Below are 18,669 nucleotides of genomic sequence, written 5' to 3' on the forward strand. Positions count from 1 at the left end.
TTTTAGATTTCTTTTAAGATTACTTTCAATGCTTTATGCATGTATAGTGGGGAAGGAGAAGAGAACAAGCATTTATATAACACCTACTGAGTGTTAATCATTAAGCACTTTTTACAAATATTATCTTTGATCCTCACAACAAACTTATGAGGTATTATCCCCATTTTAGGTTTGAGGAAACTGATGAAAACAGAAGTTAACTGCCTTGCCCAGGGTCACCCAGCTGGCAAATGTGTGAGGCCAGATTTAAATTAGGATCTTCCTGATTTCAGGACCACTGCTCTATCTACTGCACCACATAGTTCTTCTAAGAGTGTAGTAAAACCTTTAAAACTTGACCAAAGGGAAAGCTTTAATAGGCAAATGTGAATAGAATAGCACCACATATACAAATTTGTAACAAATCACTTTTAAACTGGAAACAGACTACAGTCATTATTGTTACTATTAAGATTAAGATGCAGTTTCAAAAATACATTATAAATATATTGAATTATGCTTAAGACATGATTAGGTTCAATAGCCACTGAAGAACCACAAAAGTCCTTGGCAATATCAAGTGGTTCAAAGGGTGTGGTTTTATCAACAGAAATTATACTAAAGAAAAGACATTATTTTATGGTTCACACTGTGTCCTAAAGGACACTGGATCTTGACATATGACTTGTAGCTAAAACCTTTTCTATATGTTGTTTCTCTTTATTTGTGAGAAAGGAGTATTTCTCTCTTATATTTAATAACTAATTATTGTATTAGGACCAAGGTTTTTCCCCTTTTCTACTTCCTTATTCAGAAACCAACCAGCATGGGAAATCACTCTTTATAAAACTTTCAATTCCAGATTCATTCCCTTCCCCCCCTGCCACCCACCCCCACTGGGGAGACAAGCAGTTCAGTATAGGTTGTACATGTGTGGCTAATGCAAAACAATAACATAGGAGATGTATTGTAGAAGACTGACTATATTTCCCTCCCTCCTATCCCACATCCCACTTGTTCTATTCTCTACTTTGATCCTGTCCCTTTTCAAAAGTGGGTGCTTCCAACTTCCCTCCCCCCCCCAGCCTGCCCTCCCTTCCATCATCCCCCCTCACATCCCCTTCCCCCCCCTATTCTCCTGGAGGGTGAGATCCCCTATTTAGTGTGTATTTCCCTCCCTCCTCAAGCCAGATTCAATAGGAATAAGGTTGACCCATTCCCTTTTGCCTTCCTATTCTTCCCCTCCATTGTAACCATTTTCCCTTGCCTCTTCTGTATGAGATAGTTGCCCCACTCTGTCTCTCCCCATCTCCTCTCATTATATTCCTCTCATCTCTTAATTTCACCTTTTAAGTATCATCCCTTCCTGTTAAATTGGTCCCGTGCCCTCTATCTATGTATACCTGTAAACATATATACACACATTCACATATGTATTCATATGCCCGCATACCCTCATATAAAGAGATATATAATATATATATATATATATATTTCTAAACCCTTCAACTACTGAGAAAAGTTTCATAAGTTACAATTATTGTTTTTCCATGTAGGAATGTTAATAGTTCAACTTTGGCCAGGTGGCTCAGCAAGCAAGAGCACCGGCCCCAGTGCCAGGACGACCCGGATCAAATCCGGGCCCAGACACCCAGCACCACACCCAGAAACAACAACCGGCTGTGCAACCCTGAGCAAGCCACTCAACCCTGATTGCTCCAAAAAATAAAACTAGTTCAACTTTGATAAGTTCCTTATGATTTCTTTTCCCTGTTTACCTTCTCATGCTTCTCTTGCTTCTTGTATCTGAATGTCAAATTTTCTATTCAACTCTGGTTTTTTCAGCAAGAATGCTTGAAAGTCCTGTATTCCACTGAATGACCATATTTTCCCCTGAAACATGATACTCAGTTTTGCTGGGTAGGTGACTCTTGGTTTTAATCCCAGCTCCCTTGACCTCCAGAATATCACATTCCAGGCCCTTCGATCCCTCAGTGTAGAAGCTGCCAGATCCTGGGTTATCCTGATTGTGTTTCCACAATATTCAAATTGTTTCTTCCTGGCTGCTTGTAATATTCTCTCCTTAATCTGGGAATTCTGGAACCTGGCTATAATATTCCTAGGAGTTTTCTTTTTGGGATCTTTTTCAGGAGGTGATTGGTGGATTCTTTCAACCTCTACTTTGCCCTCTCGTTCTAAAACATCAGGGTAGTTTTCTTTGAGAACTTCCTGGAGGATGCTTTCCAGGCTCTTACTTTGGTCATGGCTCTCAGGCAGTCCAATAATTTTTAAATTATCTCTCCTGGATCTATTTTCCAGGTCAGTGGTTTTTCCCATGAGATATTTCACATTGACTTCTATTCTTTCATTTGTTTGGATCTGTTTAACAGCATCTTGATTTCTCATAAAGTCATTAGCTTCCATTTGCTCCAATCTAATTCTGAAGCAATGATTCTCCTCAGTGAGCTTTTGAGATTCTTTTTCCATCTGGCAAATTCGACTTTTTAAGGCATTCTTCTCCTCATTGCCTTTCTGAGCCTCCTTTGCCATTTGAGTCAGTCTGTTTTTTAAGATATTATTTTCTTCAGTCAGGCTATTGACTCTCATTTCATAATTTTCTTGCATTGTTCTCATTTCTCTTCCCAATTTTTCCTCCACTTCTCTTATCTGCTTCTTAAGGTCCTCTATGGCCTGTAACCAGCTTGTATTTTCCTTTGAAGCTTTTGGTGCAGGAGTTCTGACTTCACTGATTTCCTCCTGTTCCATGCCTTGCTCCTTCTTATCCCCAAAATAGGAGTGTAACGTTGGAATCTTCTCTCTGCTTTGTTTCCTTTGCCTGCTCATTTTGCCACTCAATGATTTGACTTTTGGGCTTTTTGCCACAGTAGGACTCTGCCACCAGACAGGGGAGTTTTCGTCCCAACCGCTGGGGTTTTCTCAGCTGCCGGAGGTATTAGATGGGTGCCCTCTCTGAGGTCTCCACACGCTCTGGCAAGCTGGACACACACCCCAGGACCTCCACCCTAGACTGCAATCCAGATCCAAGCAGGTTAAAGCAAGAGCGATTACCCCTCAGACTGGTGCTTGGTCCCCCTACACTCTGCAGGCCAGGAGCTGAAGCCGCCACGTGGCTCTGGCAGGCTGTGCCAGTGTCTCAGCGGTTTCTCGCCCCGGGGGTAAAAGCCACGCACTCCCACTTACTGGGTCCCAAAGTCCAGAATGCACTGGCCTCTCACCTTGTCCTTCGCATCTATGTATTGATAAATCTGGAAATGGCCACAGCTGCTGCTGATCTGGAGTCCCTCTGGCAGGCGGCTGGTCAGGCCCGCCCTGCGGCTAAAGCCTCGGTGTGGTGCTGGGCTCTGCTCCCAGAGCGCTGCGCTGGCCGATTCCTGCCGGCCTGCTGGACTGTTCTCAGCGGAAGGTTTCCTTCTCTGTGTCATTTTGTGGGTTCTGCAGCTCCAAAGTTTGTTTAGAGTCCCCTTTTTACCTGGATTGGGGAGGGTGGAAGCCGGAGCCGCGGGAGGGTCGTGCTTCTACTCCGCCATCTTGGCTCCACCCCCCCTCCTTTTCAGAAATCACTCTTAAAGACCTATCCAGATCAAGATCTAATCAGATAGTAAAAGAAATTCTAAGTTTGGGATAATGGGTATATTCCTGATCTTCCTCAGACAGATTTGGGAAAAGGTTGATTCTCCCATCATCAAGACATGTGATATGGAAATTGATGTCTCTTTGACAAAGATTTGAGTGACCTAAGTCATGTACCCTGAGACCTTCATTTTAATATAGTCCTCACCTTCCACATTGTGTTAACCAATCCAAGTGGATCGTCTCCCCTCAGGAATATCTTCTCTTTGAAAAGTATGTAAATTGTGACTCCCACTGCCATTAGTAGTCTTTGGTCTGAAAGAGTTGGCCGAATGACTATCCTTTTACTAATAACCTGTTGGCCTTATTAATAAAATTATTAAATTACCCAGAAATTATGTTTATTGAATCCTTTTAATCACCACATTATTAGAATGTGATCTCTTTGAGAGCAAAGATTATCTTACTTTTCTATTACTATCCTCAGTGCTTAACACAGTGCTTTGCACATAGTCAGCATAAGCTGACTTGCCAATGCTTTCTTTTCATTTTTCATTCATTTCAGCCTCTCATAATGACTTACTTACAATGTTAAACTATAAAGTTCATTTGTAAGCTCAATCATTTGCCTAAAATTGTATTATTTTAATCAGTTTGCTTAGATATTGCACCAGATATTTTTGTATATTGGAAAAACAAATTCTGATTTTCCTTATTGAGTCAAATTGAGTAAAAAACATTTCTCGAGAAAGATGTTAACAAAGATCTAAAAGTCAAACAAAAGGGAAATTAACCTTGGCCGACGTTTAAATAGTTTGTAGAGTAATTCAGCATGATTAATGCTGAGTTCAGCAAACTCCTTTTTAAATCCACGTTCTATAACCTGTAAGAAAAACATATTATCATTTATATTATGAAGCTTATTTTGAAACCTTTTATTTACTGACATCTCCTTTTCAAAATTCTGTTGTGTCTCATTCTGAGAAATTTTAAAATATATATGCTAGGGAATGTTCATTCACTATTCAAAAGGATTCACCTGTTTCTTTTAAATGGTGAATTTAACAGTGGATTAAAATATTACTCTATAGAATTACAGACCTGTAGACCTGAAGGAATCTTAAGAGATAATCTAGCCCAACTCCCTCATTTTACACATAAGGAAAATGAGGTCTAGAGAGGGGAAGTGATAAAATTTATCAAAATTCAACCCACATACAATTTTTTTTTAGGAATACACTATGTCACAAAGTAAGGTGAACCTGCACTTAAGAATCAAAGTGAAACTGGGGAGAGAAAAATCCACAAAGAAATTCTACTGTTTTTCAGTCCACCTCAAACCCAGAAATTCAGAGGTAACTCTGTATGTACAGGATTAGACAGATGATTCTTACTTTGTCCTCTGCAACTAAGTTGTCATAACTCTCTCGATATGCATCAACTTCATCTCGGGCCATGAAGACTTCCTTAGAAGTATTTTTCTATGACAATATTGAGAACCAAAGCACAAAATTAGAGATGCTTTGTAGACATTTAAACATGTTGAGAACAAGAAGTTAGGGTACATGATATGGATGATAAGCCAGCAAAGAATTCTAAGAAGGAGCAGAGACTGGTAGGAAGAGAACCAAGAGAGAGCAAAAACACAAAGACCCAGAGAAGGAAGCATATCCAGGAGGAGAGAATGGTTAAATACAGCAGAAATAGGGGGCGGCTAGATGGCACAGTGAGTAAAAACACCAGCCCCGGAGTCAGGAGAACCCAGGTTCGGTTCTGACCTCAGACACTTAACACCCACACAAAAAAACTAGCTGTGTAACCTTGGGCAAGTTACTTAACCCCAATTGTCCTCCAAAAAGGCAATCAATCAATCAATAAAGGAACTAATAATGAAATAAATACAGCAGAAATATTAAGAAGGATGAGAACTGAGAAGAACTATCATTCCATCTTTCCCTGTGCCTCATCGTTTCTAAACCTGTTCCTCTCTCTCATCAAGATATCTAATCTAGTACTTTTCTACTCTCTGACCTTCCTCCCTTCCTAGTCTCAACTCTATAGCTAACCATTTCAATTCTACATTATCTTCTATGGTAGAGTCTCTCGGAGTAGTTAGGTGGCACAGTAGATAAGAGCACCAGCTCTGGTGTCAGGAGGACCTGAATTCAAAACGAGCTCAGAAAAACTAGCTGTGTGACCTTGAGCAATCACTTAACACTGATTTCACTCCCCCAAAAAGGAATCCCTTACTTTGTGCTATTTCCATGTATGCCTTCCAAATGCCAGTTTTGGATTACTCCCATCATCTGCCTTCTATTCATATTGCTAAACCAAACTGGAAGAAGTCACACAACCACGCTAGCTACAAAATAGTCAGCTACAAATTTTTTCTATCCAATATCAACTGGAACCTTGTTACAAGATAATCATTCTATTCTATGCTAAGTTCCTGTGTTACTCCCCACAGAAGCTATTCTAAATATCCTCTTCTTCATAATAGCACCTACCTCACAGGGTTGACGTGAAAATCAAATTATTTAATGCATATAAAGTTCTTTACAAACCTTAAAGTGATTTGTATAAATGCCAGCTATTACAACTTTTTACTATTATTAAACCTTCTACAGCTCTCCTTCTGTGTACCCTCCTCATCTCTTCACTGAGAAAACTGAGGGCATTTTACATGAGCTCTCTCCCTTTTTCATTTTTCATCTCAAAACCCTCTAATTTCATTCCCCACCATTTCCTCTAGTCTCTGAGATGGCCCTTCTTCGTTCAAAGTCAACTTTTCTGATAAGCATGTGCTCTTTATCACATACCCTTGTATCCTCTCTAGCAGATTTGCTTCCTCAGTCATTCCATTCCCTAACTTCCAACTCTTCAGAACTACTGGTTTTCTTCCCTATGCTCTTTAAATATGGCCAAGTCTCCCCACCTTAAAAAAAAATTCACTTGGCCTACTGTACTCTCATGTAATCATCCTTTATCATGTGATCTTCCTTTTCTTAGCCAAACACCTAAAATAAGCTATCTACACTAGTTTTCTTCTCTTTTTGTGCTTACCCCTAAACCCTAAACGTCTAAACCTAAATCTGCCTTTTGATGTCATCACTCAACTGGAGTTGTTCTCTCCAAAGTTACCACTGATTTTATTGGACAAATGCAGGGGTTTTTTTTTTGAGTCCTCATCCTTCTTGACCTTTCTGCTGCATTTAATACTGTTGACCACTCTTTACTCTTTGGGTTTTTGTGACATTGCTCTCTCTTGGTTTTCCTACTTGTCTGACTGCTTCTTCTCAGTCTTCTTTGCTGGCTTATCATCCACATCTAATATGGGTAAATGATACATATGTTCCCTCTGAATCCTATCATCATCAGGGGTCATAGAGGGAGACTAATTAGACAAAACCTAGGACTGGTTCTTTTATGTATTGATATTAAAAGAATGGAAAGAGGGGAAGAGGTATGTACTTGGGGAAGGGGAAAGGCAGGTTAGGGGAAATTATCTCACACAATCAGGTGCTCAAGTAGACTTCTATGCAAACTAGGACTTGAACCTTATTCTCATCTGAACTGATCAAAGGAGGGAAGAACACATTTGGGTACAAAAATACATTTCATTCAACAGAACTAGGAGGGAAATGGGAGAAGAGGCAATTAGAAGGAAAGTACCCAAAGGGAGCGATTAATACCCAAGCAAAATAAATTTTAAGCTTGTACAAAAATATTTATAGCAAAGGTTGGGTGATGAGGGAACAAGTTATGGCATATGAATGTGATGGGATACTATTGTGTTGTGAGATATGATGAAGAAGATGGTTTCAGATGGGGAGACTTGTGTGAAGTGATGCAAAGTGAAGTGAACAGAACCAGGTGAACAATTTATACAAAGACAAAAATATGGTAAAGTAAAACAACTTAGAAAGAATTAGAAATTCTGATCAGTGTAATGACCAACCATGATTCCAGAGTACTGAAGATGAAACATGAGAGGTAAAGGACTGTAGTGCTAACATGATATTCACAGCACTGATGATGACTATGAATATTGTGGCATAGTTCTGAATCACAAAATATAACAGACTCTCCATATAGAAGACAGAAGCAAACATTTATTTAGTAATACACCTTATCACCAGAGGGAGCAACACCAACCTAGCTATCTCCTTGCCTGTGTCCTCTCTTCCCTCCTTTCTAACTGCTCTGACTCCCAGCTTCCCGTTTCACCTGTTAAGCAAACTCCTCCCACCACAAGCTCCATGTGATTACATTCAGCTTATTAAGGGGCAGGGAAGATCTTCAAATTACCATTATCATTACAAGGACTGAATACACGGGGCACAGAATGAGGCAAATTTTTTGGACATAGCCAATGTGAAAATATGTTTAGATTTACTCCACATGTTTGTAACAGGTTTTGCTTTCTGTTCATTCTCTCTTTTTAAAAATTTCAGCATTCATTTAAAAAAAATTTGAATTCTGAATTCTTTCCTTGCCTCCCATCCCTCCCCCACCCAGTGAGAAGGAAGTAATATGATATTCATTATACATATGAAGACATGCAAAACATATTTCCACATTAGCCATGTTGCCAAAAAAGTAAGAAAAATAAAGTAAGAAACAGTATTCTTCAGTCTACACTTAAAAGTTCATCAGTTCTCTCTCTGGATGATAGCATTTTTCCTCATGAATCCTTTGAAATTGTAAACTGTAACTAATCAGAGTAACTAAGTCTTTCCCAGTTGATCATCATTATGATATTGCTATTACTGTGTACAATGTATGCCTGGTTCTGCTCACTTCACTTTGTATAAAAAAATGTTTATTTATTTTTTTTCTTTTTGGAGGGGGGAAGGTAGGGCAATTGGTCTTAAGTGACTTGCCCAAGGTCACAAGCTAGTTTTTCGTGTGTGTGTTAAGTATCTGAGGCTGGATCTGAACTCAGGTCTTCCTGACTCCAGGGCCAGTGCTCTATTCATTGTACCATCTAGCCATGCCACAAAAAAATTTAAGGCAATAAATTATAGGTTCATAGAATTTAGATCTTGAAGGTATATAAGAAATTATGTAGCTTGAGCCCCCTCATTTTATAGATGAGAAAATTGAGACCCAGAGATGTTAAAAAACTGGGAATGGCATATGGGACTAGGACAAGGAGAAAGAGAAAGAGAGAGAAAGAATGAGAATATGTAAATGATTAATGAACAGAGATCATTTCAGTACAAAAGACCATGCTATAATTACTTTCTCCAATTGTTTCCTTTCAAGGAAGTTGTTCAGTCCTAATTCCCTAGTGCTTAATTCTTCATCCAAGAGTAAAGAGAAAACAAGGTTGGTTATTTTTAATTCCTCCTGTGGAAACATTAAAGAAGAAAAATATGTTAATACTAACAAACACCTGATGAAGCCCACTAAGGGTTTCCGATTCACTCTTCCTACTCCCCACATAAAATCATTTAAAGATCATATATACAAATAAAATTTTATTTAGTTAAATAAATACAAAGTTTTCTAATACTGTCTTTTAAAAATAGGAACTAAAGACATAATACAACAAATGCTCCATGTAGACTGGTTATATATTATAAATAGCTGAGAGTGTGGATGGAAGAAAGGAGGAATAGAATGGGGAAAAGAGAATGAAGGGGGAAGTGAGAAGTGCTTGGAAAACTCTTCTCTTCACATCCAAATCCTATCTTATCTTCAAGGCCCAGCTCAAGTTCAGCTTCCTCCATGAAACCTTCCTCAATCCCTTCAAATCTTAATTAACCTTCTCTTCAGAATTTCTACAGCACTTTGTTATCTACAACATTTTCACTGCTGAATCATATTATTTGGTGTTTCTTATGTATTAGTCATATTTCTTCCAACTAGACTATAAAATACTTGTAGAGAGGAACAATATTTAATATTTATTTTGTATTTTTCACTGAACTTATCAAAGTGTTGAATTCAATACTTTATAGTTTAACAAATCAAGAGGAGAGAGAAGCTGAGCTACAAACAGAGCAAGAAATAGAGAAAGTAAAAATATAAAGATTGTGGGATATGGGAAGCTCATTAGGTTGCAAGAAATGTTAATTGGAGGTAAGTTGCTACAGGCCTCAAAGGCACCCATTATTTTGTTATCACTGTATTTTGAAATACTTCTTACTTCTCTAGATTTCTTAACAGCTTGACCTCTTCTCAAATTCCCATCCTGATTGAACTATCTGCCATTTCTGACACTGTCAACCACTCCCTCTTCCTGAACGCTTTCTCTTTCCTTCATTTTTATAATGATATTCTCTCCTTGTTCTCTTTCAGTTTGATCACTACTTCTTTGTCTCCTGTGTTACCCATGTCTCACCCCCAAGAATCAAGCATGAATCTCTAAAGCTTCATCCTTAGCCTTCTTTTCTCTCTACACTCTATGAGTAGTCTAATAAGACCATTAGCTCCCATGAGTTAAATTATCATTTCTAAGCAGATATACATACATGTGTATATATGTATACATGTATGTATGTGTGTGTGTGCATCCAGTCACAATTTCTTGCTGGATATATCCACCTGGATATCCCATAGGTATCTCAAAGTCAACATGTCCAAAACAAAATTTGTTATCTAATATATTCTCCCCCCAAACTTCACTGTTTTTAATGAAGCTGTTCTATCTTTCTAGGCTCTCAGCTTCAAAACCCTGGAGTCACTTGATTCTCCCCTCTCCTTCAATCCTTTTCTTCCAATCAGATAGCAAGGCTTACCCATTCCATCTCCACAACATTCCCTTTTGCAAGACTATTTTCTATGCACATAGCCACAAGACTGTTGTATGACCTATCAGCTCTTTGGTGGACTACTGTGATAATTTTTTTTTAATTCTCCTCTCTTCTTAAAATTTATTTATTTTTTTGCTTTTTGGAGGGCGATTGGGGTTAAGTGACTTGCCCAAAGTCACATGACTAGTAAGTGTGTCAAGTGTCTGAGGCTGGATTTGAACTCAGGTCCTCCTGACTCCAAGGCCAGTGCTCTATTCACTGTGCTACTTAGCCTCCCCCTCTCTTTCCTTTCTAAGCCATTCTCTATGCTGGAAAAATAATCTTCACTCTGTACCTCATAAATTATCCCTGTTGCCCCTTGGATAAAATAAAACAATATTACTCACTTTGACATTTGAAATCCTCTTATAACCTACCTAGGGTTAGGTTATTCCAGACATTCTATACTGATTTTCTTCATGAATTCCATGTTTCAGCCTAAGTGGCCTATGAACTAGTTCCTGGATTTGCTATCCTATTTATTTTCTCTATGTCTTTGCCAGGAGCTGCCCCATGCCTCTTCTTCATCTGTTCTTAACCTTCAATTCACAGAATTCTGAGTTTCTTTCAAGGGTCCACTCAGGGGCCAGTTTCTATTCAAAGCATTTCCTCACACCCACAATTTTCAGTGTTTTCTTTCCTCAGATCACTTAGTATTTATTTATCTGTATATATTATCAGTTGAATGTAAGTTATTTGAGGGCAGGTACCATTTTATTTGTGTCTTTGTATCAAGTTCTGTTCAATTCTCCAGCTCAGAAATCTGGATGAAAGAAATTAAGTTGCTGTATGGTAACTTAGCCTGTAGAGTCAAGGTTTCCTACCCTTGGCTTAGAGGTTCATGAACTCTTCATTTACCTGGTTGATAACCATTTCTGCTTCCACCTTCCTATCAAAGAGTCTTTTCAAAGTTTCATCAAAGGCTTGTGTCATTTCTTGAATAAACCCTTGAATCTTCCTTAATTCAGCATCCAATGACTAAAATAAAGAGTAGTAAAATTGACACTTAGTAATGACACATATTTCAAGGTAATAAGATAAACCTGTTAGTCACCTTCAATTCAGTTTTCAAAATGGATAAGGTTGACTGGACCTCCAGAGGGATAGATTAACTACAGTTGGGCATTTCTAGGATAGCCTTTGGCCTATCAGTGCCTGATGCTTTTCAGAGTAAAAATATAATAATAATTTATACTATATATCACCTGGCAAGTTTGGCAAGCTGTTTGTATCTTATAGAAACAAGAAATGCCTATGTATGCTAATCCTCTTGCATTAATTCAAAAGATATTTTGCAGTGATTTTCTAGTTGTTTACATTGGTATGTTTGGTCATTCCAACAAGTCTATAAGCTCCTTCACAGCAGCAAGGAATAAGGTTTCTTCTTTTGAATGTTCAACAGAAAATTGTCCAGAACTAGGCACCCACTGATTGAATAAATTCTCAAGAAATATGACAACAATAAAACTCCCCAAAGTTCTACTTTAATAAAATCAAACTTTTAAATCTGGTTACTCAAATGAATCTATGATCTAACTGATGTGAGTACTCCCTCTAGTGATGAAGAGCACAACCTATCCATGCCTGTCTATCCTGTGCTTTGGCTTCTTGTGTCCTTCTGTAAGTTTGTCACAAGGGGTCCCCTTCCAGTGTGGTGAGGGCCTTCCTTGCTTTCTCTTGACATAATGAAAATATTAGCTATGCTGAAGGACTATATCCAATGGGATACTTTTCACTCTTGCCCCATGTCCAGTCCATCTTCTTTTTCATTCATATATTTATTTCCTCCATAAAGCCCAGTTCTGGTATATAAGTGATCTTGTGCTCTTGAAAGCTGTAACAGCCCAGAACAAGCACTGGAAAGGTTTTTGTTTTTGTTTTGTTTTGTTTTTTTTACCATGCTTTGCATATACTCTCTGATACCTATTTCTTCAAACTGTTTATATAGTATTGGAAGTGTTCTTTAAATGTTTGGTAGAATTTACTTGTAAAACAATCTATGATTTGTTTTTTGATACACTCATTCTTTAGGATTAGATTTTTAGTTTCAATTAATTATTAATCTATCCTTCAAAGGCCTTTTAATGAATGCAATTTTTACTGCATTATGCCCCTCCCTAGATGGTACATTTAATATTTCTGCGTTTTTTTGTTTTTGAGGGTTTTAGATCTAATACATGGTTATTTTTTGTGAAGATGCTGTATAGTTGAGGAAAAAGGTATACTTCTTTCTGTTCCCATTCAGTATTCCCCAGAAGTCTATCATATCTAATTTTTCTAAAATTCTATACATCGACTTCTTTTTATTTATTTAATAGTTTGATTTATCTAGATCTGAGAGGGGTAAGTTGAGTTCCCTCACCAGTATAGTTTTACTATTTCCTCCTGTAATTAATTTAACTTTTCAAGTTCTATTTTACCCATTGGTTCTAAGATATTAGGGCAGCTTTTTAAAAATAATTTCTTGAAATATAATGTCTATCTTCTTTTTTAAAAAAATTATGGCTTAAACTATCTTTTCTTGATCTGTTTTCCAGGCAAATTATTTTTTCCAATGAGATGTTTCACATTTTCTTCTATTTTTTACATTCTTTTGACTTTGTTTTATTATTTCTTGAAGCCTCATGAAATCATTAGCTTACACTTGATCATTTTGAATTTTGAAAGAGTTACATTCTTGAGTGTGATTTTGCACCTCTTTTACAAGCTTCCAATTTTTTTTTTCAGAATTTTCTTGCATTGCTTTAATTTCTCTTTCCAGTTTTTCCTCTGTGGATCTTATATGATTTTAAAAAATCATGTTTTTGTTTTGTTTCTCTCTTTAGCTCTTCTATGAATTCTCACTGTGCTTGTGTCCAATTCACATGGATTTTTGAGGCTTTGCTCATAGGTATTTTTCTGTCATTGTCTTCTTTTGTCACCACATGATCAGGTTCATTTGTTGTTATTTGCTCATTTTTCGAACATCTTTTTTAACTTTGGACTTTATGTTAGAGTTAGTATCTGCTTCTCTTTGGGAGGGTTGGTTGGCCTGAGCTTCTGTAGTTCAATCTGGTTTCCTGTAGATTTTTGGTACTTCCAAGGTAATGTTATCTGGGGAGAGGTCTGGTTATTGGCCTTCTGCTCTGTTCTCTAGTACTTAACCAGGTAGGGCCATTGCTCCTCTCTATCCATCCCTATGCATTGGGCTTGCCAGTGTTACTGCTGCTGGGGCTGTAGCTGCTGCCTCTAAGGCCCAGAGCTAGTACCACTTCTGCCACAAGCCATGTTCCATGTTCTTGGACAGCTTCCATCCCAGTGTCCACAGATCTCTCTTTCTTTCTATCTAAGCTGCCCTAGACTGAAACAGTGACTCACTCTAACTTTTTATTGGCTTTTCGACACAGAATTCAATTTGATGTTTTGGGTAGTTGTTCCATAGGAGAGGTTTTTGGGGGAACTTCAACAGTTATGACCCTTTATTCTGCCATTCTGACTCTGCTTTGTGTGTAATATTTCCCCACCTATCTGGGGAAGAAAACTAGTAAACAAACAAATCAAAAAGAGATGATGGTGATGGTAACTTTTTGTTTCTTGATGACATGAGAAACACAAAGAAATATATATTCTTCAATTCTTTTACTTCTGGATTTGAATAGTCTCTGCCTCAGTAAGAAGCAAAAGAAGAGAAACACATAGGGCTCTGTGGTAAGGTACTGAACTGGGCAGTATTCCTTTCCCTTAAATGTGCTCAACTACAACTCCAAATTTACCTATAAAAGTCTCTTTGAAGGTGTGGAGACCATGATGAAGCATGTGAAACCAGTGGTGAGATCCCAGACCTCAAAGAATAAGGCTCTCCTGAATGCCACCACACCAAGGGCTTTTAGGCTTCCCCAAAAGATAGCATGCTTGTACTTGCTCCTTAGATATATAGGGGAAAAAACTCTTCAGGCATCATTGGCATTCTTTCTTTCTTTCTTTTTCTTTTTTTTAAGCAATCAGGGTTAAGTAACTTGCTCAAGGTTACACGGCCAGGTGTTTCTGGGTGGGTGCTAAGTATCTGAGCCCGGACTCGATCCTCAGGTAATCCCAACACTGGAGCTGGTGCTCTTACTCGCTGTGCTACCTGGCCGCCCCCTATCATTGGCATTCAAAATCCTTTGTTCATTTTTGCCTCCATATGTAAGAATCACTTTCAGATAAAATACAAGGGCACAGCTAAGAACTTCAATAGAAAAGAAGACAGCTAAAAAAAATGAGTTCACAAAAATTGATCATAAGATATAATAACATACAGCCGACAAGTTGGAATGTCCTGTTGGATGCTGTATAATTTTACTTCTTTCACAAAAGAATAAAACCAGCAGTATTTGCAAGACAACAACTTCACATTTGATTCATATATACTATTTGACTTGGTGGGCATATCCATCCTTCTCTCAACTTGAGAATGGTACATACTCCTTGAGAACGGTAATTAATCTTTACTGAGCTGAAAGCATCTTTAAAAAAAGACTGATACACTGAAACAAATCATATTTGATTTTCCCTACTTTTCCTGGGCCATTTTTGTTGTGAATGATCTAAGTTATTAAATGCAATAGTTTTCCTCATAAAATAGAAGATTACACATCTTCCATTTGAGAAAACAGAAATTATATAGTTGTCTTTAGAGTAACCCCAAAGGTACATGAATTTGAAATTTGGAAAGTATGTTTTTTAATATGTTCCTTCTTCCTCCTGACCTTTCTATACTTGTCTTTTTCCTCATTTAACTCCTTGACTTTTTTCTCATATTCTTTAGCTTGTCTCCTTTCTTCTTCATTCCATACTTCACCCACTTTATAGATCATAAAGGAAGGCTGAGGAACTACCTAAAGAGAGAACAAAGAAGCACATGATCCACTAAATATGGCATAGACACAATGTGCTTAAAGCAATGAGTAACAATTGGTAATAGGTGGCAGGGAAAACGGCCCAGGATTCAGTTAAACTGACAAAGTGAGTCTGTGGCGTTGGCTGTTTAGCTCTTTCTAGCCAATGTTTATTATGATCTTTCTATCCTGAGTTTACTATCATTATGATAAACAAATTTTTTTCAAAGAGAATTTTCAGTAGCGCTAGTAGAAAATTATTAATCATGTATAAAATTATTAGTGTAGCTTCCTTTACTGCTACCAAGATATATAAATCTCATTTCTTTAAAATAGGTTTTCATTTAGTTTGAAATTGACTGCTGAAGTTTCACATTCCTTTGTGTTTGGTAAAAATGTTAGAGTTACTAAAAAGACTTTTTTTGGAGTCTTTGTCTTCCTATTTTGCCCAGGTTGGAAGTGTAGTGGCCACTCACAGCCTGATCCAAATACTTATTTATATTCATGGATGAATTTATATTCCTTGTCTGGTTTGCTGTCCTGGGTTAGTTTTCCCTCCCTGTAAATCTTTGTGGGTTTCTTTCCTGGGGGGTCACCATATTTGTGCTGAATTTAATCCAGACACCTGATTAACTCAGAACTCTAGAATCAATCTACCAGACTCATCCTCCCCTAATAAAAGGGATTACATGTATGCAACACTACACTCAGCTGAAGCTACTAAAATTTTATGAAATGCTTGTTTTTTTTAGAATTTTCTTGGGGTGGCTAGGTGGCGCAGTGAATAGAACACTGGCCCTGGAGTGAAGAGGACCTGAGTTTAAATCCAGCCTCAGACACTTAACACAAAACTAGCCGTGTGACCTTCGGCAAATCACTTAACCCCAATTGCCCTACCTTTCCCCCTCCAAAAAAATTTTTTTTTCTAAAACTCAGTTCCATCTAATAAAAATGGTGAGTTATAAAATTCATAGTTCTCACTTTCATCTTTCTTATTCTACCTTCCATGATTAGACAGAACCATTACCATTTTCAAAATATCTTCTTTCTTGACTTCCAAAACTCCATTCATCATCTCCATCAAAGCGCGACGTCTTGAATTGTTTCTCTGGAAAAATAACCCAAAGTAAGAGGAGACAGAGGGTTATCAGAGATTAAAGCATTCAGACTCTATTAGCAATAATCTTCTAAGACCATACAGCCAAAGAGTGTGTGTGTGTGTGTGTGTGTGCACGCGCAGAATTAGGCTCTTCCCAAAGCATTTCTCATGGATAAATTACAAAATATTTTGTTTTTATGATATATTTAAAAATTAATAACATAAATATATTTATAGAAAAGACCATTGTGATTTAACATGCCATACCTCAGCTAACAGGCGTTGTTCTAATTCAAGGGCTGCAGCTATTGCTGCTTTCTCTCTTTTCCACGGAGGAAGGTATTTCTCAATTTTTATCTGAAAAGAAAAAGTTACACTTCATTTCTCCAACTGTATTATTCATAAAATTCAAACTAAATGGGTTCAACTTTCTCTTGAATAATTTTTTTTTCTGGAGGAGTCAGGAAATTTAAGTTCTAATTTTAACTGACACTAATTAAAGGGCTTTGTCTCTTTCTCTACTCAGGGAAAAGAAATCCATTCTTTGCAAAAAGAATGAGAAAGACTAAGAGATGTTGAAGCTCCCTTTCCAGCTCTAATATCCCACAATAGAAATGAAAGGTCCAAGGAAATTCTTTATCACTTTGATGAACTACCAAATCAATCTGATATGCCCCAAACATTTGTCTTGAGGATTCCTGAAGTACCAGTCCAAATAGAGAAAGGGACATAGAGACTCCTGATGCTTGACTGATTCAGCTCAAGAGGATAAGCCCTCTTGTTAGGGGGGAGGGCACCCTCTCTGAGATCTACAGAGTTCCACTGCCAGGAGAGCTTGCTCTCTAGGATTTGCTTTTTGCCCTCCTCATGAGGAAGATAAGACTAGTAAAGAATGCGTGGCTAAGCAGACCTGGTAGTGTGGGCAAGGAAGTCTGTTTCCTTCCCCCAGGATCTGGTAATGGTTGACCTGGGAAAGGCACATGAGAGTTGCATAATTTGGCCTGAGAGGTTTTCTGAATAAGCATATGACAGAAATAGACATGTGCACATTCCTTCTGCCTCAAATGGGAGTCCTCAGCCTTGGAGGGTATCTGTAAGTTCAAGAACTCTTAAATTTGAGTTCCTCGTTTTTAACTGTGTAGATTTCCTGGGGCATCATGCTTCTTAGAAAAGGAGGAGAATGACCTTTGTCATTTTATGAACAGCATCTTACTTGGTGTCATTTAGACAATGCAGGTCAGTTGTAAAGCAAACTTCAAAATGTATTTGTTTTTCATACCATAGCGTGATGCTATGAGTCTGGAAGACACTATGTAAGACCCTCTAGGAAGAATATGGATCTAACAGAATTCAAAGAATTGCTCCAATGGTGATGACCCTGAGTTCAGTTCTCTTCCAAGGAGAACTGGTTGGTTATATGAATGCTTTATGTGTTTATTTATAGCCTCCCGTGAATTCTTTGCATTTGATTTGAATTTGGTCCCCTTGGTTTTTGTATGGGAGCTGAGGACCCCATTACCTAATTTGGGGAAATCAAGATATGAGTATGCTGTATTTGAAGATTTTGCCAGAGTAAGTCCAGGTAGAGGCAATACTTTAGAGATATAACTTCGAGGGTTAACAGTAAAATCTAAAATCTTGGTGGGTCCTATGCTATAAGTTACATCTTAAGAAAAGGGATGACCTCTTCTATATATACAAATAAACTGATGATACAAGGTAGCATCACTACAACTCACTCCAACCCATATAGGTCAAGGGACTTAGTAATGAAAGCATGGCCTATGGTGAAACCAGTTTAAGACAGATGACAGTTCTATGTCATGATACAATAGCCAGCTATACTCTCTGCCATAACATAAAATATTCTTATGCTGAGTTTAATGTTGTTGTAATGGCATTCATATATATAGACATATATAGCTATTTAGATATACATCTTATCAAGATAATGAGATAATTTGAGTTTTACAAAAACCCTCTGTAATATTCCTATTTTACTGAGCCAATTGCAATGAGAGTAAGTCTCACGTGTTTACCCCCTGGCCTCCCCCTCTTTCCCCTCCACTCATAAAAGCTCTTTTGTATTTCTTTTATGTGAGATAATTTTTCCTATTCTTCTCCTTTCTTTCCCCTTCTCCCAGTGCAGTCCTTTCTCACCCTTTAGTTTTATGTTTTTAGAGATCATCCCATCATATTCAACTCACACCCATGTCCTCTGTCTATGTATACTTCTACTAACTGCCTTAATAACGAGAAGATTCTTAGGAGTTACAAGTATAATTTCTTTTTATGTAAACAATCTAACCTTATTGAATTCCTTATGATTTCTCTTTCCTGTTTA

The 18,669-nt window shown here is 37.7% G+C and overlaps 1 protein-coding gene across 1 annotated transcript in view; it reads right to left on the reverse strand.

The window, feature by feature from the left end:
• The window catches only part of LOC138168350 (cilia- and flagella-associated protein 43-like), a 180,349-nt gene that overhangs the window by 26,656 nt on the left and 135,024 nt on the right, over window positions 1–18,669 (reverse strand). The window contains exons 25-31 of the mRNA XM_069097395.1: window positions 16,593–16,682; window positions 16,254–16,334; window positions 15,098–15,226; window positions 11,229–11,348; window positions 8,815–8,922; window positions 4,965–5,051; window positions 4,365–4,453 (exon numbers count right to left, since the gene is read on the reverse strand). Of these exons, the coding sequence (XP_068953496.1) occupies window positions 4,365–4,453; window positions 4,965–5,051; window positions 8,815–8,922; window positions 11,229–11,348; window positions 15,098–15,226; window positions 16,254–16,334; window positions 16,593–16,682 (704 nt within the window). The remainder of the gene's footprint in view (window positions 1–4,364; window positions 4,454–4,964; window positions 5,052–8,814; window positions 8,923–11,228; window positions 11,349–15,097; window positions 15,227–16,253; window positions 16,335–16,592; window positions 16,683–18,669) is intronic.

This window comes from Petaurus breviceps, unplaced genomic scaffold (genome assembly GCF_028583685.1).
Source record: "Petaurus breviceps papuanus isolate PSGF00001 unplaced genomic scaffold, PetGlider_PUasm1.0 37, whole genome shotgun sequence".
Taxonomy (NCBI): Eukaryota; Metazoa; Chordata; class Mammalia; order Diprotodontia; family Petauridae; genus Petaurus; species Petaurus breviceps.